Genomic DNA, 26,288 nt, shown 5'->3' with positions numbered 1-26,288 from the left:
CACCTCTAACCTGGGGTTACCCCGATCTCGGGATCTGTAAAGACTTAATTACCTGCAAATGCTCGCATTCAAAGCATTGTCTTGCATCTTTGACTTTGTCTATATATATGTTTCTGGAACATACCTCTTCATTCACCCGAGGAAAGAGCAGTACTCCGAAAGCTAGTGATTTGAAACAAACCTGTTGGACTTTAACCTGGTGTTGTAAGACTTCTTACTGTGCTCACCCCAGTTCAACGCCGGCATCTCCACATCATTAAATATACTTGGTTTTAAATTATGGCCATCAGTCAGAAGAACGATCAGCTATTTAAAAAAAACTATAGCTTTACATGTATAACAAATGTGACACTTTGCCTTCAGTACCTGTACATGTCACACTTCAATGTTACCAAAAACTGATGCACTTTAATGCTGGCTCAGCCAGGATTACTGCTCCCGATTACAGGCCAGCGACCCTGCTGGGAAGGGCACGGGAGTGGAGGCGACAACATGCAAACAAGGAGTAGGCATAGGCCACTCAGCCCTTAGAAACTGTTCCTACATCCAATTCAATCTTGGCTAATCTTAGTTTAACCTCAATTTCACATTCCAGCCTACCAGCGATAATCTTTTACCCCCTTGGTAATCAATAATCTATCTACCTCTGCATTAAAGATAGTCAAGGACTCTGCCTGAACCACCGTTTAAGGACAGTAAGAAGTCTTACAACACCAGGTTAAAATCCAACAGGTTTGTTTCAAATCACTAGCTTTCGGAGCGCTGCTCCTTCCTCGGGTGAACCTTTTAAGAAAGGGAATTCCAAAGTCTCACATACCTCAGAGTGTAAAGGGTTTCTTTTCATCTCGGTCCTAAATAGGTGACCTCTTATTTTCAAATGACCCCTGGTTCTAGATTCTCCCTCAAGAGGAAACATCCACTCCACAGCCAACGTCAAGACCCGTCACGTTCCTGTATGTTTCAATCAAGTCGCCTCTTACTATTCTAAACTCCAGCAGACACAAGGCTTGTCTAGCCTTTCCTTATAAAACACATCCATTCCAGGTATTAATCTTGTAAATCTTCTCTGAACTGCTCTTAATGCACTTACATCTTTCCTTAAATAAGGAGACCAATACTGTACAGAGTACTCCAGATGTGGTCTCAGCAATGTCCTGTATAACTGATGCATAATTTCCCTACTCTTACATTCAATTCCCATTGCAATAAACGATAACATTCTATTAGTTTCACTTATTACTTGCTGCACTTGCACAGAGTAAACATTTTGAGTTCATATTACTCTTTTTAAGTTCTGAAGAAGAGACAGACGGACTCAAAATGTTAACTATTTCTCGCTCCACAGATGCTACCAGATCTGCTGAGTTTATCCAGCATTTTCTGTTTTTATTACTTTTTTTTTTTCAAAGTCCATGAAGGTTTTACTACCAAAATCAGGGGAATTATTTGGAGAACCATACACATTTATTATCAAGACAAATTTCATATTGATAATCACACATCTACCCTCCTTGGCTTTCACACAGTTCTCTATTTTCAAAGGCACATTTTTATTGACTAATACTGCTACGCCCCGACTACTGGTTGAGAACGAGGCGAAAAGAACCTGCCCTACCCAGTCCTATCTCAATGTTTTGTTTTGTTTTAAAAATATATTTTATTCAAATTTTTTTCAGCCAAACAAAACAGTACAAAAATGTTTCCCCTTTTTACAACAATCAAACAATATAAATAATAGTGACCGTTTTTTAACAAATAAATAAATAATATATAAACTAAATGGCAACTGCCATAACAAAATATTAATTTTCCCAAATAGTAAAGTCAAACAAGCCAATATACATATCCAAGTAAAAATATCCATACAAAAGCACCCCTGAGGACCCCCCCTCTCCCCCCTCCCCCTGGGTTGCTGCTGCTACTTTCCCAGTTCCTTTATCGTTCTGCGAGATAGTCAATGAACGGTTGCCACCTCCTGGTGAACCCTTGAGCCGAACCTCTTAGTGCGAACTTTATCCGTTCCAGTTTTATAAACCCTGCCATGTCGTTTATCCAGGCCTCCACGCCCGGGGGTTTAGCTTCCTTCCACATTAACAATATCCTTCGCCGGGCTACTAGGGACGCAAAAGCCAAAACATCAGCCTCTCTTGCCTCCTGCACTCCCGGCTCTTCTGCAACCCCGAATATAGCCAACCCCCAGCTTGGCTCGACCCGGACCCCCACCACCTTCGAAAGCACATTTGCCACCCCCACCCAGAACCCATGCAGTGCCGAGCATGACCAAAACATGTGGGTGTGGTTCGCTGGGCTTCTCGCGCATCTCCCGCACCTATCCTCTACCCCGAAAAATTTACTGAGCCTTGCTCCGGTCATGTGCGCCCTGTGCAAGACCTTGAATTGTATCAGGCTAAGCCTGGCACACGAGGACGAAGAGTTTAACCTGCGTAGGGCTTCTGCCCACAGCCCCTCTTCGATCTCTTCCCCCAGCTCTTCTTCCCATTTTCCCTTCAGCTCATCCACCATGATCTCCCCCTCGTCTCTCATTTCCCTGTATATATCTGACACCCTACCATCCCCCACCCATGTCCCCGAAATCACTCTATCCTGAATCTCCTGCGTCGGGAGCTGCGGAAATTCCCTCACCTGTTGCCTCGCAAAAGCCCTCAATTGCATGTACCGAAATGCATTCCCCTGGGGCAACCCGTATTTTTCCGTCAGCGCTCCCAGACTCGCAAACGTCCCGTCTAGGAACAGATCTCTCAGTTGCACAATCCCTGCTCTCTGCCATGTTCTAAATCCCCCATCTATTCTCCCCGGGACAAACCTATGATTATTTCTTATCGGGGACCGCACCGAGGCACCCGCCATTCCCTTATGCCGTTTCCACTGTCCCAAAATTTTCAGCGTTGCCACCACCACTGGACTTGTGGTGTATTTCGTCGGGGAGAACGGCAACGGCGCCGTCGCCAATGCTTGTAGGCTGGTTCCTTTACAGGACGCCATTTCCAGTCTCTTCCACGCCGCTCCCTCCCCTTCTCCCATCCACTTACACACCATTAAGATATTTGCGGCCCAATAATAATCACTTAAGCTCCGCAATGCCAGTCCCCCCCTATCCCTGCTACGCTGCAAAAACCCCCTCCTCACTCCGGTCCAGCCCTGGATCAAGCACCGTATTGGAGTCTCCCCCCATTACCAGCTTTCCCGCCTCTAGGTCCGGGATACGCCCCAGCATGCGCTTCATGAAGTTTGCATCATCCCAATTCGGGGCGTATACGTTCACCAGAACCACCGCCTCCTCTTGCAATCTGCCACTCACCATCACATATCTACCCCCACTGTCCGCCACTATGGTCTTTGCCTCAAACTGTACCCGTTTCCCCACTAAGATAGCCACCCCCCTATTCTTCGCATCTAAGCCATCCCATCCATCCTTTACGTAGTCTGACCTGATCTGCCAGTTTCAAGTGCGTCTCCTGCAACATGACCACATCTGCCTTTAAGTTCTTTAGGTGTGCGAGTACCCGTGCCCTTTTAATCGGCCCATTCAGCCCTCTCACGTTCCACGTGATCAGCCGGGTTGGGGGGCTCTTTACCCCCCCCCCCCCCCCCCCACAATGTCGACTAGCCATCCCCTTTTCTAACCCAGATCCTCACCCGGTTCCCACGTACCCGTATATCCCACCGACGGTGCTCTCCCGTCCCGACTACCCCGCCCCATAACAGCTTCCCCTTCCCCTTAGCAGCAGCAACCCAGTTAACCCCCCCCCCTCCACTAGATCCCTTTCTAGCGTAGTTGCACCCCCCATGTTGCTCCCAGAAGTCAGCAAACTCTGGCTGACCTCGGCTTCCCCCGTTTGTCCTCGGCCCCTCATTGTGCGAGGCCCCCTCCTTCCTGCGTCCCCGTTCCCGCCACAATTACCATAGCGCGGGAGCAAAGCCCGCGTTTCCCACTCGGCCAAGCCCCTGATGCCGCAGTTCCCTTCTCCTTCCCCTTTCCTCCCCACCGGCGCCCACAGTTCCCCATAGCCCCCCCCCCCCACGAGGGGAAAAGAGAAAAATTGAAAAAATTCCCCCCCGCCCCACATAATCACCCCACCACTTTATTACAGAAGCTTTTTCTCTCGCCAGACTATTCCAGCTTCTCGTCCACAATGAATGTCCACGCCTCTTCTGCCGTCTCAAAGTAGTGGTGCTTCCCTTGGTGTGTGACCCACAGTCTCGCCGGCTGCAACATTCCAAATTTAACCTTCTTTTTGTGGAGCACCGCCTTGGCCCGGTTGAAACTTGCCCTCCTTCTCGCCACCTCCGCACTCCAATCCTGGTACACGCGGATCACCGCGTTCTCCCACCTGCAGCTCCGAGTTTTCTTCGCCCATCTTAGAACCATCTCTCTGTCATTGTAGCGGTGAAACCTCACCACCATGGCTCGAGGTATTTCTCCTGCCTTTGGTCTTCGCGCCAGAACTCGGTAAGCTCCCTCCACCTCCAAAGGGCCCGTCGGGGCCTCCGATCCCATTAGCGAGTGAAGCATCGTGCTCACATATGCCCCGACGTCCGCCCCCTCTATGCCTTCGGGAAGACCCAAGACTCTTAAATTCTTCCTCCTCGAGTTATTCTCCAGGGCTTCCCGAAGCTCCAACTCCTGGGTCCTCTGCGCCTCCTTTAGCCCTTCAATCGCCTGTAGCATCGGGGCCAACACCTCCTTCAGCTCTTCCACACAGCGCCGCAGGAACTCTTGTTGCTCCGGGCCCCATACTGAACAGCCACCTTCCAATGCCATCTTGCTTCGAGCTTCCCTTCCTTGCTGCTGCTCCAGTGGATCCACTGTAATCCGGCCGCTATCCTCTCCTTTATCCATATTTATACGGGGGGATTCCCTCCTATTTCACCGCACAATGATTTTGGCCGCTAAAAATTGCCGTTGGGGCTCTTAATAAGAGCCCAAAAGTCCGTTTCAACCGGAGGTGCCGAAACGTGCGACTTAGCTGGTCATCGCCGCACCTGGAAGCCCGTTTTTATTACTTTTGTACTTATCTGCTTGACATCAGCAAACTTAGCAACCATACTGTCAGACCCTTTAACTAAGTAATTTATAGAAATCATAAAGAGTTGAGGCCCCTGCACAGATCCTTGTGGAACACCACATCTAATTGTTGGGTCTGTGGGCTGACAAATCTCTGGGTCCGAGTGAACTTCACTCTAAGGTCTAGAAAGTAGTGTCTAGTGAGATAGTTGGTACATTGGTTTTACTTTTCCAAAATTCTATAGTGTCAGGGACGTTTCCATTAGATTGGAAGATACGAAATGGAACTTCTTTATTCAAAATGGGAGGAAGACAGAAAGCAGGCAACTGCAGTCTAGTTAGCCTACCATCTGTAATTGGGAAAATGTTAGAAGCTGTTACTGAAGATGTTATTGCGGGGCACTTGGAAAAATTCAAGGCAATCAGGGAGCATCAACATGTTTTTTTTGTGAAAGGGAAATAATGTTTAACCAATTTATTGGGGTTCTTTTAAAAAAAAAAAATTTAGAGTACCCAATTCACTTTTTAAATTAAGGGGCAGTTTAGCATGGCCAATCCACCTAGCCTGCACATCTTTTTGGGTTGTGGGGGCGAAACCCACGCGAACACGGGGAGAATGTGCAAACTCCACACGGACAGTGACCCAGAGCCGGGATCGAACCTGGGACCTCAGCACCGTGAGGCTGCAGTGCTACCACTGCGCCACCGTGCTGGCCTGTTTATTGGGGTTCTTTGAAGAAGTCACAAATGCTGTGGATAAAGGAAAGCCAGTGGATGTACTAGACTTAGATTTCGAGAAGGCATTTGATAAGGTGCCACATCAAATATTATTGCTGATGGATCCTGGATTATCTCATTTAGAAATTCCTGTTTCTATAATTTCTTAACACTCACATGAGGGATGATCACTTTTACGTGGATAATTGACACTGGTGGAACTGAAGGCTAATTATGATCAATACCTCCAGAAGATAATAACTGACATAAGGGAGGAAATTAAAAATGGTTATACCCAAATCTTGCCCAGGCTCTTGCAGTTCTTTCACTTCTGTTTTGAATCTCTTTTCATCACAATCCGACATAGCAGCGGAATTCCCACCAGCGCCAGCACTCATTCCTTCAGAGGTAGGACTGGTGATGTCTTCCTGTGCGTAGTCTGATTTTCTCTTCACTGCAGAGGAGGCAACAAATCCAACGCGAGTTCTCCCCACGACAGCACGATCTGGTATTGTGTTATGCAGCAGGAAACAGTCCAGCCTTGCTTTAAGTGTCGAGTGAGGGACTGGTTTGGAATGCCGGCTGAAGGGAACGTTTGTGAAGGGATCATTCGGCACTCTGCCCCACGTGGCTTCACATCTACTGTATTTGTCCAGAGTACTCTGATCAATCACTTTGCCACAGGGAAGTAACATAGGAAGGACCATGATCTCGGAAGTGATGGGATCTAGAAATTCTTCCGGAATATTCCCATTAGTCATCGGAGATCCGCTAACATCCGGCTGCAGGCTCGGTATATCGCTAGACTGTGCAACAGAAACATTTTCCTTTGTGACAATTGGAACAGATTGTCCAGCCTGGTGTTTCTGATAAACTCTGTAGATGCTTTCTATAACTTTACGAGGGGATGACCTAGATGGCTGGCCCCAGACGTCAACCCTCCTTATGCAAGGCAAACTGCCACCTGACACATAAGTAATGCAGATCCTGAGGTGATTTATATTTGTCAATGAAAACTGTCCCTTATTCCACAAATCTTGCACAAAAGTACCATCAGCAACAGCAGACTGATCATTAAAGGGAGCCCTGGCCTTAAAGGCTTTGTGCCTGAAGGATACTTTATTTTGGTTTTTCAGTGTGGTCTTCCCAACCAACATGAAAACATCATTATCTGAAAAGGCCTGGTCTGCCAGCTGAGAGTTTTGTGTGGAAACCTCATTCCACATCACATTCCTACTACATGTGGTGCATGTGTAAATATCCAATCCCATAGAGTTTTGCAACCTAGCTGAGACATCTATGTCAACCCTACAGAGTTCCACATTAAAAGGGAACGAAATGGTAACGTGTAGAGGAGGTTTAATGAAGTATTCGGCACGGAATCCGCATTTTCTTTTCACAGGGTCCGCAGAGATCAGGTTGCTCACTTCGTAGCCGTCAGCGCAGACCTGGGCAAAAAGTAATAAGAAGATAAAAGGTAGAACAGTTTCATTCCTGCGCACCTGTTGGATAAAAACATTCTTCCGTTAATTCATCAGCACAGAGCTACTGGACCAGGGAGCAGCAATACACAGGCCCGATCTCCCACTCCAGTCAGTTCCCAACTCGGACAAGGACAGAATTGGTGACCTCTCTCTGAAAAGGGAAAGGAGTGAAAGGGAGGTTTATCATCGAGTTTGCATTCTTGCCTCCCAGTTGCCATTCAAAGAAACAGCTTGTGGAGCTATTGAAGGAGATTGCCCAGCTCCCTCTTATCAGCAGAGACATAGGAGCCAGTGAGATCCTGTATATTGATGGGCAGATGGCCTTCAATGGAGGAAAACCCTCAGTATGGGCGGCACGGTAGCACAGTGGTTAGTACTGTTGCTTCACAGCTCCAGGGTCCCAGGTTCGATTCCCGTCTTGGGCCACTGTCTGTGTGGAGTGCAGAGTCTGTACGTTCTCCCCGTGTCTGCGTGGGTTTCCTCCGGGTGCTCCGGTTTCCTCCCACAAGTCCCGAAAGATGTGCTGTTAGGTGAATTGGACATTCTGAATTCTCTCTCTGTGTACCCGAACAGGCGCCAAATGTGGCTACTAGGGGCTTTTCACAGTAACTTAATTTCAGTGTTAATGGAAGCCTACCTGTGACAATACAGATTATTTAAAAAAAATTAAAGTTAGGAAGAACATTGATAATATAGGTCTTTAAAATGATGGAGGAGATTGGTTGCGTAGATTAGGAGAAGTTATTGTTGAGAGTCCAAAGCTAGGGGCCACTATAATAAGATGGTCATCAATTGTTCCAATGATAAATTCAGGAGAAACATTTTTAACTAAAGAATGGTTAGAATATGGAACACACTGCAACATGCAGTAGAGGGAAACAGCATAAACGTTTTTAAGGAAAATTACATAGTATATAGAAACTAAAAAAGTATATGAGGGAGAAAGAAATAGAATGAAAAGTGATAGTATTATATGAAGGAGTGTTGGAGGGGGTTTGAATGGAGCTGAAACATTAGTAAAGACCAGCTGGGCCGAATGGCCTTTGAACATTCAAATAAAAGGATGAGGCCATTCGACCCCTCGAGCCTGCTCCGCCATTCAGTAAGGTCACGGCCAATCCAATTGTGGCCCTAAAGCCATTTTGGCTGTCCCTATAACTGTTGACTACTTTATAGATTAAAAATCCATTTAATTCAGCCTCGAATATATCCAATTACCCAACCTTCACTGCTCACTGCGGATGACCCTCTGCGAGAAAAAATTCCTCCTCAATTCTAGAACCCTTCTTTATAACCTATGCTCCCTCGTTCTAAATCCCCCCATGAGGAATTCCTCACAGTAGCTATCCTGTTTCCTGTACATTCGGTGTTAATTCATTATGTGATGTAAAATCCGTTCGTCATCTCTTATGACACGGCAAAATTAAGGATTTAATGAGCTTCCATTTTTATCCCACAATTTTCCTTCTCTGTTTTTGGTACCCTGCTTCTTTCTGAAAGAGAGACCCGAATCGCCACAGCCTTTTGGTGCTGTGCCTCGCTCAGCTCACACTGGGTGAGCTCCACTTTGAAAAAGAAAGCTTCACCGCTCTGAGTGCCCCACCTGGTGGTGAACAAAGAGGGTGAAGGGGAAATCTGATCCAAATGTTCAAAATGACAAGGAGCTTTCGTACAGAAAAGCTGGAAAAACAATTCCCAATTGGCGGGTGAATCGGTGACTGGAGAGTATAACATTAGAAAGAAAGGGGCGGCAAGGTGGCGCAGTAGTTAGCACTGCTGCCTACAGCGCTGAGGACCTGGTTCGATCCTGGCCCTGGGTCACTGGCCGTGTGGAGTTTGCACATTCACCCAGTGTCTGCGTGGGTTTCACCCCTGATGCACAATCAATAACCCCAGAAGTGAGATTGGAGACAATTGAAGGCTTTAATACGCTAGATGTTTCCCCCAGCAGCGCAGGTACAGAAGAAAGCTGCTGGGGCAGCACGGGCTCTTATACCCGGCCTTGCAGGGCGGAGCTAACATACAAGCTTAACCAATGGGAACAAGTCCACTCTCCACCAATGGTATTCCGGCATTACCAGGTACCGTAATCCTCCTAACACAGACTACCACATTCACCCACTGTTAAAAAAAAAGAGTCCGGCGTGGGTGGTGGCTTCGTATTACAACGTGGTAAAAGTGGTAGAAGTTACAGTTATGAAGGTACCGTAATACCTCCGTACAGCGTTTTGCCTCATTGCATCTTAACTATTTACATCAGTAATGTACATTTCAAAATGAAGCAATTAATCGATTGAGGGCCCTGGTCGTCCTCAGCGATCGTCGTAGCTTTGGTGGTGATGTCGGTGGAGGTTTGGGAGTCTGTGACTCCGGGAGTGTGGTTTCGGCTTCTGTGGCAGCTTCATCACCCCTAGATGGGGCCGGTGGAAGGACCGACTGACCTGGGAAGGGGGCGGCTGTGGGGTGCGCTGGTGGGCGGGAGGGTCTAGACGGGGCCGGTTGAAGAACCGATCTACCTGGGAAGGGGGAGGCTGTGGGGTGTGCCGGTGGGAGGGAGGGTGGGACTGGTGGCGGGGGTGTGTGTGGGGATCCAGCGGGCGCCAGGTCCCGTAGGGAGACCATATCCTGTCGGCCCTCGGGGTACTCCATGTAGGCATACTGAGGGTTAGTGTGGAGGAGATGGACCCTCTCGACCAATGGGTCTGATTTGTGCGCCCGCACGTGTTTTCGGAGCAGGACGGGTCCGGGAGCGGCCAGCCAGGTCGGGAGCGAGGTCCCAGAGGAGGACTTCCTGGAGAAGACAAAAAGACGTTCGTGAGGTGTTTGGTTGGTCGTGGTACAGAGCAGTGACCAGATGGAGTGGAGGGCATCCGGGAGGACTTCCTGCCAGCGGGAGACTGGGAGATCCCTGGACCGCAGGGCCAGTACGACGGTCTTCCAGACCGTTCCGTTCTCCCTCTCTACCTGTCCGTTTCCCCGGGGGTTGTAACTGGTCGTCCTGCTCGAGGCAATGCCCTTACTGAGCAGGAATTTATGCAGTTCGTCGCTCATAAAGGAGGACCCCCTATCACTGTGTATGTCGGCGGGGAAACCGAACAGCGTAAAGATACTATGGAGGGCTTTTATGACGGTGGCTGTGGTCATGTCAGGGCAGGGGATGGCGAATGGGATCCGGGAGTACTCGTCAATCATGTTCAGGAAGTACATGTTGCGGTAGGTGGAGGGGAGGGGGCCTTTGAAATCCATACTGAGGACTTCAAAGGGACGGGACGCCTTTATCAGGTGCGCTTTCTCTGGCCTGTAGAAGTGCGGCTTGCACTCCGCACAGATTTAGCAATTCCTGGTGGCTGTCCTGACCTCCTCGATGGAGTAGGGCAGGTTGCGGGTCTTGATGAAATGGAAAAATCAAGTGACCCCCGGGTGGCAGAGGTCCTCGTGGAGGATTCGGAGGCGGTCCACTTGTGCGTTGGCATCAGGAGGCACGTTTAGCTTCCCGGGACGATACAAGGTCTCGTAGTTATAGGTGGAGAGTTCGATCCTCCAGCGCAAGATCTTGTCATTTTTTAATCTTGCCCCGCTGTGCATTATCAAACATGAAAGCAACCGACCGTTGGTCAGTGAGGAGAGTGAATCTCCTGCCGGCCAGGTAATGCCTCCAATGTCGCACAGCTTCTACTATGGCCTGGGCCTCCTTTTCGACTGAGGAATGGCGGATTTAGGAGGCGTGGAGAGTGCGTGAGAAGAAGGCCACGGGTCTGCCCGCTTGGTTGAGGGCGGCCGCCAGAGCTACGTCGGGCGCATCGCTCTCGACCTGAAAGGGGAGGGACTCATCGATGGCGCGCATCTTGGCCTTTGCAATGTCTGCTTTGATGCGGCTGAAGGCCTGGCGGGCCTCTATTGACAGGGGAAAAACTGTGGATTGGATCAGTGGACGGGCCTTGTCCGCATAGTTGGGGACCCACTGGGCATAGTAGGAAACAAAACCGAGGCAGCGCTCCAGGGCCTTGGAGCAGTGCGTGAGGGGGAACTCCATAAAGGGGCGCATGCGTTCAGGGTTGAGGCCTATAACTCCGTTACGCACTACGTAGCCGAGGATGGCTAGGCGGTTGGTGCTGAACACGCATTTATCCTTGTTATACGTGAGGTTAAGGATTTTTGCGGTCTGGAGGAATTTTCGGAGGTTGGTGTCGTGGTCCGGCTGGTCGTGGCCGCAGATGGTGACATTATCAAGGTACGGGAATGTGGCCCGTAAACCGTACCGGTCAACCATTCAGTCCATCTCTCGTTGGAAGACCGAGACCCCATTAGTGACATCGAAGGGAACCCTTAAGAAGTGGTAGAGACTTCCGGGTGCGGCGATGACCAGCTGAATCGCACGTTTCGGCAGCTCCCGGTGAAACGGACTTTTGGGCTCTTGATAGGAGCCCCAACGGCAATTTTGACGGCTAAAAACACTGTGCGGTAAACCAGAAGGGAATCCCCCCTGGATACGGATGAAAAAAGGAGGAGAAAGTGGCCGGATTGCAGTGGATCCTTTAGAACAGCGGCAAGGAAGGCAAGCAAAAACCAAGATGGCGTCGGAAGGTGGCAGTTTAACATGGGGCACTGAACAACAAGAGTTCTTGAAATGCTGTGTGGAAGAGCTCAAAAAGGAAATGAAGAAAGAGCTGTTGGCCCCGATACTACAGGCGATCGAAGGGCTAAAGGAGGAACAAAAGACCCGGAGCGGGAGCTTCGGGTCGTGAAGGCAAAGGCAGCCGAGAATGAGGACGACATACAGGGCCTGGTGGTGAAGACGGAGACGCATGAGGCACATCAGAAACGATGTGTGGAAAGGTTGGAGGCACTGGAGAACAACGCAAGGAGGAACAACCTGAGGATTCTTGGTCTTCCTGAAGGTGCGGAGGGAGCGGACGTCGGGGCATATGTGAGCACGATGCTGCACTCGTTAATGGGAGCGGAGGCCCCGGCGGGTCCGTTGGAGGTGGAAGGAACATACCGAGTGATGGCGCGAGGACCGAGGGCAGGAGAAATTCCCAGAGCCATAGTGGTGAGATTCCTCCGTTTTAAGGATAGAGAAATGGTCCTTAGATGGGCAAAGAAAACTCGGAGCAGAAAATGGGAGAACACGGTGATCCGCGTTTATCAAGACTGGAGTGCGGAGGTGGCGAGAAGGAGGGCGAGCTTTAATCGGGCCAAGGCGGTGCTTCATAAAAAGATAAAATTTGGAATGCTGCAACCGGCAAGACTGTGGGTCACATATCGAGGGAGGCACCACTACTTTGAGACGGCGGATGAAACGTGGACTTTTATTGTGGAAGAAAAACTGGAATGAGCGGGTTATTAAAAAGAACGTTTGAACAAAGTGGTGGGGCGAATGTGGGGGGCGAAGAGGGGGGTTAAAAAGGGGGGAAAGAGGAGTTTATGTACTAATCCTGCGATGTGGTAACTTTTCTCTCTTCCACAGGTGGTGATGGGGGGAGGAGGGGAGGTGGAGGAGATGGGGCATTGGCCATTGGGGGCGGGGCCAAGGGAGAAGCGCGGGCTTGGTTCCCGCGCTATGATACTCATGGCGGGAATAGAGAAGCAGGAAGGAGGGGGCGTCGCACGGTGCGAGCCGAGGTCACGGGGGGAAGCCGAGGTCAGCCAGAGTTTGCTGACTTCTGGGAGCAACATGGGGGGAGTAATTACGCTAGCGGGGGATCTAGCGGGGGGGGGGGGGGGGAGGGGGGAATTACTGGGTTGCTGCTGCTGGGGAGAGGGGGGAGATGGTATGGGAGGGGATGGGCGGGGGGGGCACCGCCTGGGGGAGATACAGCTGCGTGGGAACCGGGTGAGGAGCTGGAAAAAGGGGATGGCTAATCAACAAGGGGGGGGGGGGGGTAGGAAGCCCCCCAACTCGGCTGATCACGTGGAACGTGAGAGGGCTGAACGGGCCGATAAAGAGGGCACGGGTACTCGCACACCTTAAGAAACTTAAGGCAGATGTGGTTATGTTACAGGAAACGCACCTGAAACTGATAGACCAGGTTAGGCTACGCAAAGGATGGGTGGGGCAGGTGTTCCATTCGGGGCTAGATGCGAAAAACAGGGGGGTGGCTATATTAGTGGGGAAGCGGGTAATGTTCGAGGCAAAGACTATAGTGGCGGATAACGGGGGCAGATACGGGATGGTGAGTGGCAAACTACAGGGGGAGACGGTGGTTTTGGTAAACGTATATGCCCCGAACTGGGATGATGCCAATTTTATGAGGCGGATGCTAGGACGCATTCCGGACCTAGAGATGGGAAAGCTGATAATGGGGGGAGATTTTAATACGGTGTTGGAACCAGGGCTGGATAGGTCGAAGTCCAGGACTGGAAGGAGGCCGGCAGCAGCCAAGGTACTTAAAGATTTTATGGAGCAGATGGGAGGTGTAGACCCGTGGAGATTTAGCAGACCTAGGAGTAAGGAGTTCTCGTTTTTCTCCTATGTCCATAAAGTCTACTCGTGAATAGACTTTTTTGTGCTGGGAAGGGCGTTGATCCCGAAGGTGAGGGGAACGGAGTATACGGCTATAGCCATTTCGGATCACGCTCCACACTGGGTAGACTTGGAGATAGGGGAGGAAACAGGAGGGCGCCCACCCTGGAGAATGGACATGGGACTAATGGCAGATGAGGGTGTGTGTCTAAGGGTGAGGGGGTGCATTGAAAAGTACTTGGAACTCAATGATAATGGGGAGGTCCAGGTGGGAGTGGTCTGGGAGGCGTTGAAGGCGGTGGTTAGAGGGGAGCTGATATCAATAAGGGCACATAAAGGGAAGCAGGAGAGTAAGGAACGGGAGCGGTTGCTGCAAGAACTTTTGAGGGTGGACAGACAATATGCGGAGGCACCGGAGGAGGGACTGTACAGGGAAAGGCAAAGGCTACATGTAGAATTTGACTTGCTGACTACGGGCACTGCAGAGGCACAATGGAGGAAGGCACAGGGTGTACAGTACGAATATGGGGAGAAGGCGAGCAGGTTGCTGGCACACCAATTGAGGAAAAGGGGAGCAGCGAGGGAAATAGGGGGAGTGAGGGATGAGGAAGGAGAGATGGAGCGGGGAGCGGAGAGAGTGAATGGAGTGTTCAAGACATTTTATAAAAAATTATATGAAGCTCAACCCCCGGATGGGAGGGAGAGAATGATGGGCTTCTTGGATCGGCTGGAATTTCCCAAGGTGGAAGAGCAGGAAAGGGTGGGACTGGGAGCACAGATCGAGGTAGAAGAAGTGGTGAAAGGAATTAGGAGCATGCAGGCGGGAAAGGCCCCGGGACCGGATGGATTCCCAGTCGAATTCTATAGAAAATATGTGGACTTGCTCGCCCCGGTATTGACGAGGACCTTTAATGAGGCAAAGGAAAGGGGACAACTGCCCCCAACTATGTCTGAAGCAACGATATCGCTTCTCTTAAAGAAGGAAAAGGACCCGCTACAATGCGGGTCCTATAGACCTATTTCCCTCCTAAATGTAGATGCCAAGATCCTGGCCAAGGTAATGGCAATGAGAATAGAGCAATGTGTCCCGGGGGTGGTCCACGAGGACCAAACTGGGTTTGTGAAGGGGAGACAGCTGAACACGAATATACGGAGGCTGTTAGGGTTAATGATGATGGCCCCACCAGAGGGGGAAACGGAGATAGTAGTGGCGATGGATGCCGAGAAAGCATTTGATAGAGTGGAGTGGGATTATTTGTGGGAGGTGTTGAGGAGATTTGGTTTTGGAGAGGGGTATGTTAGATGGGTGCAGCTGTTGTATAGGGCCCCGATGGCGAGCGTGGTCACGAACGGACGGGGATCTGCATATTTTCGGCTCCATGGAGGGACAAGGCAGGGATGCCCTCTGTCCCCATTATTGTTTGCACTGGCGATTGAGCCCCTGGCGATAGCGTTGAGGGGTTCCAAGAAGTGGAGGGGAGTACTTAGAGGAGGAGAAGAACACCGGGTATCTTTGTATGCGGACGATTTGCTACTATACGTGGCAGACCCGGCGGAGGGGATGCCAGAAATAATGCGGATACTTGGGGAGTTTGGGGATTTTTCAGGGTATAAATTGAACATGGGGAAAAGTGAGTTGTTTGTGGTGCATCCAGGGGAGCAGAGTAGAGAAATAGAGGACCTACCGTTGAGGAAGGTAACAAGGGACTTTCGTTACCTGGGGATCCAGTTAGCCAAGAATTGGGGCACATTGCATAGGTTAAATTTAACGCGGTTGGTGGAACAAATGGAGGAGGATTTCAAGAGATGGGATATGGTATCCCTGTCACTGGCAGGGAGGGTGCAGGCGGTTAAGATGGTGGTCCTCCCGAGATTCCTCTTTGTGTTTCAGTGCCTCCCGGTGGTGATCACGAAGGCTTTTTTTAAAAGGATTGAAAAGAGCATCATGGGTTTTGTGTGGGCCGGGAAGACCCCGAAAGTGAGGAAGGGATTCTTACAGCGCAGCAGGGATAGGGGGGTGCTGGCACGACCGAGCCTAAGTGAGTATTATTGGGCCGCTAATATTTCAATGGTGAGTAAGTGGATGGGAGAGGAGGAGGGAGCGGCGTGGAAGAGATTAGAGAGGGCGTCCTGTAGGGGGACTAGCCTACAGGCTATGGTGACAGCCCCATTGCCATTCTCACCGAGGAACTACACCACAAGCCCGGTGGTGGTGGCTACACTGAAGATTTGGGGACAGTGGAGACGGCATAGGGGAAAGACTGGAGCCGTGGGGGGGGTCCCCGATGAGAAACAACCATAGGTTTGCCCCGGGGGGAATGGATGGGGGATATGGAATGTGGCAAAGAGCAGGAATAACGCAACTGAAAGATCTGTTTGTGGATGGGAAGTTCGTGAGTCTGGGAGCGCTGACCGAGAAATATGGGTTGCCCCAAGGGAATGCATTCAGGTATATGCAACTGAGGGCTTTTGCGAGGCAACAGGTGAGGGAATTCCCGCAGCTCCTGACACAAGAGGTGCAGGACAGAGTGATCTCAAAGACATGGGTGGGGGATGATAAGGTGTCAGATATATATAGGGAAATGAGGGACGAAGGGGAGACTATGGTAGATGAACTAAAAGGGAAATGGGAAGAAGAGCTGGGGGAGGAGATCGAGGAGGGGCTGTGGGCAGATGCCCTAAGCAGGGTAAACTCGTCGTCCTCGTGTGACAGGCTAAGCCTGATTCAGTTTAAGGTATTACACAGGGCGCATATGACTGGAGCACGGCTCAGTAAATTTTTGGGGGTGGAGGATAGGTGTGCGAGGTGCTCGAGAAGCCCAGCGAATCATACCCATATGTTTTGGTCATGCCCGGCACTACAGGGGTTTTGGATGGGGGTGACAAAGGTGCTTTCAAAAGTAGTGGGGGTCCGGGTCGAACCAAGCTGGGGGTTGGCTATATTTGGGGTTGCACAAGAGCCGGGAGTGCAGGAGGCGAGAGAGGCCGATGTTTTGGCCTTTGCATCCCTAGTAGCCCGGCGCAGGATATTGTTAATGTGGAAAGAAGCCAAGCCCCCGGGGGTGGAGACCTGGATAAATGACATGGCAGGGTTTATAAAGCTAGAGCGGATTAAGTTCGTTCTAAGGGGGTCGGCTCAAGGGTTCACCAGGCGGTGGCAACCGTTCGTCGAATACCTCGCAGAAAGATAGATGGAATGGAAAAAAGAAGGCAGCAGCAGCAGCCCAGGATCGGTGTGGGGGGAGGGGGGGGGGGGGGGGAGGAGGAACCAGAAGGACTCTCAGGGTTGTTAATATATACTGTATAATATGTATAGGTCGTTGCGACAGATAATTATATATTGGACTGTTAAATTATATTTTTGGAGAGTGTTACTTGTGATAAGGCAGTTGCCAATTCGGGTTAGTTTTCATTTTTGTTATTTATTATTTATTCATTTTTTGTTTATAAAATAGGTCATTGTTATTTGTGTTGTTCTAATATTGTGTAAAGGGTGCACAACGTACTGTGTTGGTTGACCAAAAAATTTTCAATAAAATATTTATTAAAAAAAAGAAGTGGTAGAGCCGCCCATCTGCTTCGAAGGCAGTGTATTTGTGGTCACTAGTGCGGATGGGGAGCTGGTGGTAGGCGGACTTAAGATCCACCGTGGAGAAGACCTTGTATTGCGTGATCCTGTTGACCAGGTCGGATATGCGGGGGAGAGGGTACGCGTCAAGCTGCGTAAACCTGTTGATGGTCTGACTGTAGTCGATGACCATCCTATGCTTCTCCCCGGTCTTTACAACCACTACTTGAGCTCTTAAGGGGCTGTTGCTAGCCTCAATGACACCTTCCCTCAGTAACCGTTGGACCTCTGACCTAATAAAGATCAGGTCCTGGGCACTATACCGCCTGCTCCTGGTGGCGACTGGTTTGCAATCCGGGGTGAGGTTCGCAACAGGGAAGGCGGATCGACCTTGAGGGTTGCGAGGCTGCAGACAGTGAAGGGGGGTATAGGGCCGCCAAATTTGAAAGTTAGACTTTGGAGGTTGCACAGAAAATCCAACCCTAGGAGTGTGGCCGCGCAGAAGTGGGGAAGGACGTAGAGTCGGTAGTTTTTGATCTCCCTTCCCTGGACCGTGAGGTTAGCTACACAAAACTCCTTGATCTCTACCGAGTGAGATCCGGAGGCCAGGGAGATTTTTTGATTAACGGGGTGGACGGGGAGAGAACAGCGTCTTACCGTGTCAGGGTGTATGAAGCTCTCCGTGCTCCCAAAGTCGATTAGGCAGGACGTTTCATGCCCATTGATAAGCACTGTCGTCGTAGCAGTCGAGAGTGTTCGGGGCTGAGACTGGTCTAGGGTCACCGAGGCTACTCGTGGCAGCAGTTGAATGTTCTCTTCGGGCGGTGTATGGTCAGCCGAACTGGGGTCCTGGGAGTCCATCCAAGATGGCGGCGCCCATTGGTCACACATGGCTAGGGGTGCACAAAATGGCAGCACCCATCCCTCGCATGTGGCGTCCGCGGGCCAAGATGGCGACGCCCGGAGGCCGCACGTGGCCCTGGAGGAAGATGGCGGCGCCAGCTGGCTGCACGGGGACCGTGGAGAGGGTTGTGGTGGCGGTCCATATTCGCCTCCGGAGACCGCGGCGACCGCCCGGGCCTGGCATACCGCCACGAAGTAACCCTTTTTGCCGCATCCCTTGCAGAGGGATGAACGGGCCGGACAGCGCTGTCGGGGGTGCTTGGCGTGCCCGCAAAAATAGCAGCGGGGCCCCCCGGGGTTGCAGGGCCGTCTCGCAGCACAAGCTTGAGGGGGGATGGGAGATGCCTCGGGGTCGGCCACGGGGGGCGTCCACGCTGCCCAGGGAGCTGCCGCGCGTCGGGGACCTAAGCGTGGGCGTTTCGGGAAGCCACATCCAGGGAGCCTCCTTGAGGCCTAGTGTCTCTTTCTCTTTCTCCAGCAATCGCTGGCGGATTTGGGAGGACAGCATACCTACAACGAAAGCGTCCCGGATCAAACGTTCTATGTGGTCGCTCGCCGAAACTTGCGGGTAGCTGCAGTTTTTCCCCAACACCAGGAGCGCACGGTAGAATTCTTCCAGTGATTCCCCAGGGATTTGTCGCCTCGTGGCTAGTAGATGTCGGGCATAGACCTAGTTTACAGGGCGAATATAATGTCCTTTCAGCAGCTCCATTGCTGCATCGAAATCGTCCGCTTCCTCGATGAGGGTGTAGATTTCGCCAACATTAAGGGCATTTAAAAGTTTATTGGCGAATATAATGTCCTTTCAGCAGCTCCATTGCTGCATCGAAATCGTCCGCTTCCTCGATGAGGGTGTAGATCTCGCCAACATTAAGGGCATTTAAAAGTTTATTGGATAAACATATGGATGATAATGGTATAGTGTAGGTTAGATGGCTTTTGTTTCGGTGCAACATCGTGGGCCGAAGGGCCTGTACTGCGCTGTATTGTTCTATGTTCTATGTTCTGGGCTCACCCTCGAGTGCAGAACTTGTAGTTTCTGTTCTCCCGTGGATGTGTTTTCGGCCGTTCAGAGATATCCGTTGAAGCACGCCAGCCAGTGCTTGAAGGTTGCCGCTGAGTTTGCCGCATGGGGGTTGAGTTGCAGACACTCCGGCTTGATTCGGAGCTCCATTCTTTAAAAACTAGCGTATTAAATTGATGCACGATCAATATTCCCAGAAGTAAAATTGGAGACAATTGAGGCTTTAATATGCTAGATGTTTCCCCAGCAGCGCAGGTACAGAGGAAAGCTGCTGGGGCGGCACGGGCTCTTATACCCCACCTTGCAGGGCGGAGCTAACATACACGTTTAACCAATGGGAACAAGTACATTCTCCACCAATGGTATTCTGGCATTACCAGGTACCGTAAACCTCCTAACACAGACTACCACAACCCCCACAACCCAAAGATGTGCAGTTTAGGTGGATTGCCATGCTAAATTGCACTTAATTGGAAAAAAAATTTAAGTAAAAAAAAATTAGAAATAAAAAGGGAAGTTGATTATTTTAAAATGCAGCGTGCTGTTAATATGCAATGGAACGCAATGTGATGCCCTTCCAGAAACGGCGAAGCAGAATTCATAGCAGCTTTAAGGGGCACCGTGACAGAGAGACGGCGGAGGCTGGCAGGACACAAACTCGTCTCCTGGATACACTGCAAGATTGACAGCAGAATGGACACCACCAGATGGAAGACGACGGGGGCTGGCCAAAGAAAACCTGCCAAAGTACTTTTTAAGGGTCTTTCAAGAGCAGGCTACCACCTGGGATTGCAATGGATTGGGGCTGGTGGAAACGGAGTGATAAGGTCAGTAAGTGCAAATCTCAACTATTTGACATATTTCCGCCCTGGAGGGCTTATCTAGCTTCACCTTGATGTTATTCGCCTTACCAACTTCCTCTGGTAACTTTATAATTGTGCTCTCAATTTTGAGTAATGTCATGGTGTATGTTCCATTGAGTTTGAAAAACCGACCGAGTTGCTTTTTCGGCTAAATTTTATCAACCTGTCTCTTAATTTGTTGCCCCTGAGAAGGAAGAATTATTTTGCAAACTACAGCTGGAAGCAGTCAGGGAAACTGGCTGTTCCTCAACAACACCCATTTCCCCCATCCTATTAACTTTAAAAACCCTTCTATAAGCAGAGGTGTTATGTGAACTTTGGATTTCTTTGCAAAATTAGTAAAATTACAGAACAAAATGGCCTTTTACCTTATTGCACTGAATCCTTGGGCTGAAGTGTGGGAGGCAGAAGTTTAACGCCATTCTGTGTTGAATCAAGAGCAAATTCTTGCAGAAGTTTCTTCTGTAACAGGGGAAATTAAGTCAATAAGTTAACTGCAATCATATAACCTGTGCACAACTGCATTGAACGGGCTGAGAGGTTGGAAAGAACACAATTTCACTCTTCACATGCAAACTTCCATTGTTTGAACATACGAACCAGGAGCAGGAGTTGGCCATGCGGCCCCACGAGGCTGCTCCCCCATTCAATATCATGGCTGATCTGATTTGTAACTTCAACCCCACATTCCCGCCTTCCCTCGAAAACATTTTTCGTAATCAGGAATCTATCTATCTCTGCCTTAAAAATATTTAAAGACTCTGCTCCCAGAGCAGAAAGTTGCAGAGACTCACGATCCTCTGAGAAGAGATTTCTCGTCACCTCCATATTAAATGGGCGACATCTTATTTTTACAGTGACCCCCAGTTCTAGATTCTCTGACAAGAGAGAACATCCTCTCCACATTCACTCTGTCAATATCCCTCAGTATCTTAAAGATTTCGATCAAGTCGCCATCTTATCCTCTCCACACTGTTAAACTTAAAGCAGGTATCTGTACAAGGCAAGAGATCTGCTACCATTGCTCAGATTTTCAAAAATTCATATTTTGATGCTTCCTTGACATATTACACAGCGTTGCAGCACTTTTAAGTATAGACATTTGAGAAGTTTGCATGGGGTATTGGTGTGGTTCCTGGTCACTTGCCCCAACAAAAGACAGGCTAAAGCGGTCATGTTTCTTTGGAGTAATTAGTGAAACCACTGAGGACTTAGTTGCAACATGACTTTGAACTTTGAAGGTGAACGGACATATTAAGAGACTTGTTAGCAAAGCATATGGTATCTTGGGTTTCATAAATGCAGGCACGGAGTACAAAAACAAGGGAAGTTATGCTGAACCTATATGAAGCTCTTGTAAGAACACAATTAGAGTATTGTGTCCAGTTCTGGTCACTTCAGGAAAGACATGAAGCTCCTTGAGAGGGAACAGAGAGCGATTTAACAGATGACTCCAGGGATTGAGGATCCACAAGGTTAGGTCAGAGAACCTGGGGCTATTCTACTTGGAGCAGAGGAGATCGAGGAGAGATTTGGTAGAGGTGTACTAGATTATGAAAGGCTTCGATAAGATAGGCAAGGAAAAACTGTTCCCATTAGTTGTTCATACAAGGACTAGGGCACAGATTTAAGGTTCTGGGCAAGTGATGCAGAGGGAATGTGAGGAAGAGAGTTTTTGCAGCGACCTGTAATAACCTATATCTAATGATCTGGAACCCGCTGTCTACAAGGGTGCTACAGGCATAAACCATCAATAATTTCAAAAGGAAACTGAATGGGCACTTGAAGGAATAGCCTGCAGGTTTACAGAGCTGGAGAGAGGGACTGGCACTGGCTGGATTTCTCCGTGGGGGCTGGCAAAGACTCAATGGGCCAATGGCTTCCTCCTGTGTCATAGATGACTTTATATCACTGAAACTTGGCTAAAATGGATGCTGAGAGAGAGAGAAGAAAATCTACAGGGAAAATCACAGAGATGTGCAAGAACTACAAAGTGGTGATATTGGGCAAGTCTATTTACCCACATGATTGGAATGTGAGAGTAACGGGGTAAGAGGGGGAGAAATTCCTGAACTGTATGTCTTGGTCCAAGTGTCTCTAGGGGAACACTTGGGCAAGCGGGATTGATTATAACTTAAGGTTTAGACTAGCAGTACAGAACACCAAGAGACAATCTAAAGTGCGACATCTAAATTGGAAGAGGGCTAATTTCAAAGTGACAAGAAGGGGTCTCAGCAGCGTAAAATAAAACTAAAGACTGAGGGGAAACTGTAACGGGACAATGGGTGATCTTTAGGGAATAGATGTTTCAGGAACAAGCTAGGTAGATTTCAACAAGGGCCAACAGGAGGGGAACCAAAAGCAGGACTCTGTGGATGACACAGTTAAGGGGCTGGTTTAGCACAGGGCTAAAGAGCTGGCTTTGAAAGCAGACCAAGGCAGGCCAGCAGCACGGTTCAATTCCCGTACCAGCCTCCCCGAACAAGCGCCGGAATGTGGCGACTAGGGGCTTTTCACAGTAACTTCATTTGAAGCCGACTTGTGACAACAAGCGATTTTCATTTTTTTTTTCATTTCATGATAAGGGAGATAGATGAGGGAAAGAACATGATGAAAAAAAACATGAGTGTATGATCCATGTCAGGCGGCTTCTTCAAGTGGGAACCAACTCAAACATAATAGGTTGTGAGGGGAGGTGAGAAGGAAAGTAAGGCTGGCAAAAAAAGAACAGAATAGCAGTCACCATAAAAGGCAACCAGAATGTACAGTAACCAGGTGTATGAGGTAGGCTGGGGCAAAGGGGGTGACATGTTCTTAAAGTTGCAGGGTATGGCTAGAATATGGAGTTATTTGTATCGGTGTTTACTAAAGAAGAGGAATCTGACAAAATATGAGTATGAATGGAGACAGCAGAGGCAAGGGATAGGGTGAAGATTGAGGAGGAGGTAGCACTGGAAAGGTTGGCTTTGCCTAGAGTAGATAAGTCACCTGGTCGGATGACTTGCTAAAGGAAAGTGAGGAGGAGATAGCAGAAAGGATTGCCATAATCTTCCAATCTTCCCGAGATATGAGTGAGGTTCCAAATGATTGGAGAGCAGCAAATTTACATCTTTATGCCAGAAAGGGTACAAGGACAGTTTAACACCAGCGGTGTGGGTAAGGTTTTTGAAATAACAATCAGAGAAAAAAGTGATGAGGTACTTGGCAAGGTTTGAGTTAATTAAGGAGAGACAGCACATTTATAAAAGGCAGATCATGTCAGACGAATCTAATTGAAATTTCTGATAAAGTAACATAGAACATAGAACGATACAGCGCAGTACAGGCCCTTCGGCCCACGATGTTGCACCGAAACAAAAGCCATCTAACCTACACTATGCCATTATCATCCATATGTTTATCCAATAAACTTTTAAATGCCCTCAATGTTGGCGAGTTCACTACTGTAGCAGGTAGGGCATTCCACGGCCTCACTACTCTTTGCGTAAAGAACCTACCTCTGACCTCTGTCCTATATCTATTACCCCTCAGTTTAAAGCTATGTCCCCTCGTGCCAGCCATTTCCATCAGCGGGAGAAGGCTCTCACTGTCCACCCTATCCAACCCCCTGATCATTTTGTATGCCTCTATTAAGTCTCCTCTTAACCTTCTTCTCTCCAACGAAAACAACCTCAAGTCCATCAGCCTTTCCTCATAAGATTTTCCCTCCATACCGGGCAACATCCTGGTAAATCTCCTCTGCACCCGCTCCAAAGCCTCCACGTCCTTCCTATAATGCGGTGACCAGAACTGCACGCAATACTCCAAATGCGGCCGTACCAGAGTTCTGTACAGCTGCAACATGACCTCCTGACTCCGGAACTCAATCCCTCTACCAATAAAGGCCAACACTCCATAGGCCTTCTTCACAACCCTATCAACCTGGGTGGCAACTTTCAGGGATCTATGTACATGGACACCTAGATCCCTCTGCTCATCCACACTTCCAAGAACTTGACCATTAGCCAAATATTCCGCATTCCTGTTATTCCTTCCAAAGTGAATCACCTCACACTTCTCTACATTAAACTCCATTGCCACCTCTCAGCCCAGCTCTGCAGCTTATCTATATCCCTCTGTAACCTGCTACATCCTTCCACACTATCGACAACACCACCGACTTTAGTATCGTCTGCAAATTTACTCACCCACCCTCCTGCGCCTTCCTCTAGGTCATTGATAAAAATGACAAACAGCAACGGCCCCAGAACAGATCCTTGTGGTACTCCACTTGTGACTGAACTCCATTCTGAACATTTCCCATCAACCACCACCCTCTTTCTTCTTTCAGCTAGCCAATTTCTGATCCACATCTCTAAATCACCCTCAATCCCCATCCTCCGTATTTTCTGCAATAGCCTACCGTGGGGAACCTTATCAAACGCTTTGCTGAAATCCATATACACCACATCAACTGCTCTACCCTCGTCTACCTGTTCAGTCACCTTCTCAAAGAACTCGATAAGGTCTGTGAGGCATGACCTACCCTTCACAAAGCCATGCTGACTATCCCTGATCATATTATTCCTATCTAGATGATTATAAATCTTGTCTCTTATAATCCCCTCCAAGACTTTACCCACTACAGACGTGAGGCTCACCGGTCGATAGTTGCCGGGGTTGTCTCTGCTCCCCTTTTTGAACAAAGGGACCACATTTGCTAACCTCCAGTCCTCTGGCACTATTCCTGTAGCCAATGATGACATAAAAATCAAAGCCAAAGGTCCAGCAATCTCTTCCCTGGCCTCCCAGAGAATCCTAGGATAAATCCCATCAGGACCCAGGGACTTATCTATTTTCAGCCTGTCCAGAATTGCCAACACCTCTTCCCTACATACCTCAATGCCATCTATTCTATTAGCCTGCGGCTCAGCATTCTCCTCCACAACATTATCTTTTTCCTGAATGAATACTGACGAAAAATATTCATTTAGTATCTCGCCTATCTCTTCAGACTCCACACACAACTTCCCATCCCTGTCCTTGATTGGTCCTACTCTTTCCCTAGTCATTCGCTTATTCCTGACATACCTATAGAAAGCTTTTGGGTTTTCCTTGATCCTACCTGCCAAATACTTCTCATGTCCCCTCCTCGCTCGTCTTAGCTCTCTCTTTAGATCCTTCCTCGCTACCTTGTAACTATCCATCGCCCCAACTGAAACTTCACACCTCATCTTCACATAGGCCTCCTTCTTCCTCTTAACAAGAGATTCCACTTCTTTGGTAAACCACGGTTCCCTCGCTCAACGCCTTCCTCCCTGCCTGACCGGTACATACTTATCAAGAACACGCAGTAGCTGATCCTTGAACAAGCTCCACTTATCCAATGTGCCCAACACGTGCAGCCTACTTCTCCACCTTATCCCCCCCAAGTCACGTCTAATGGCATCATAATTGCCCTTCCCCCAGCTATAACTCTTGCCCTGCGGTGTATACTTATCCCTTTCCATCATTAACGTAAACGTCACCGAATTGTGGTCACTGTCCCCAAAGTGCTCTCCTACCTCCAAATCCAACACCTGGCCTGGTTCATTACCCAAAACCAAATCCAACGTGGCCTCGCCTCTTGTTGGCCTGTCAACATATTGTGTCAGGAAACCCTCCTGCACACACTGTACAAAAAACGACCCATCTAATGTACTCGAACTATATCTTTTCCAGCCAATATTTGGAAAGTTAAAGTCTCCCATAATAACTACCCTGTTACTTTCGCTCCTATCCAGGATCATCCTCGCCATCCTTTCCTCTACATCCCTCGAACTATTTGGAGGCCTATAGAAGACTCCCAACAGTGTGACCTCTCCTTTCATGTTTCTAACCTCAGCCCATACTACCTCGGAAGCTGAGTCCCCATCTAGCATCCTCTCCGCCACCGTAATACTGCTCTTGACTAGCAGCGCCACACGTCCACCTCTTTTGCCTCCTTCTCTGAGCTTACTAAAACACCTAAACCCCGGAACCTGCAACATCCATTCCTGTCCCTGCTCTATCCATGTCTCCGAAATGGCCACAACATCGAAGTCCCAGGTACCAACCCATGCTGCCAGTTCCCCTACCTTATTTCGTATACTCCTGGCATTGAAGTAGACACACTTCAAACCACCTACCTGAACACTGGCCCCCTCCTGCGACGTCAAATCTGTGCTCCTGACCTCTATACTCTCATTCTCCCTTACCCTAAAACTACAATCCAGGTTCCCA

General features: G+C 49.2%; 1 protein-coding gene across 1 annotated transcript in view; it reads right to left on the bottom strand.

The window, feature by feature from the left end:
- Positions 1-26,288, bottom strand: part of ubox5 (U-box domain containing 5) — a 49,495-nt gene that overhangs the window by 5,288 nt on the left and 17,919 nt on the right. Inside the window, exons 2-3 of the mRNA XM_072497607.1 lie at positions 20,417-20,510; positions 6,039-7,191 (exon numbers count right to left, since the gene is read on the bottom strand). Coding sequence (XP_072353708.1) covers positions 6,039-7,191; positions 20,417-20,470 — 1,207 coding nt within the window. The 5' untranslated portion in view covers positions 20,471-20,510. The remainder of the gene's footprint in view (positions 1-6,038; positions 7,192-20,416; positions 20,511-26,288) is intronic.

Source organism: Scyliorhinus torazame, chromosome 3 (genome assembly GCF_047496885.1).
Source record: "Scyliorhinus torazame isolate Kashiwa2021f chromosome 3, sScyTor2.1, whole genome shotgun sequence".
NCBI classification, from domain to species: Eukaryota; Metazoa; Chordata; class Chondrichthyes; order Carcharhiniformes; family Scyliorhinidae; genus Scyliorhinus; species Scyliorhinus torazame.
This window is presented reverse-complemented; position numbering and strand designations above follow the sequence as displayed.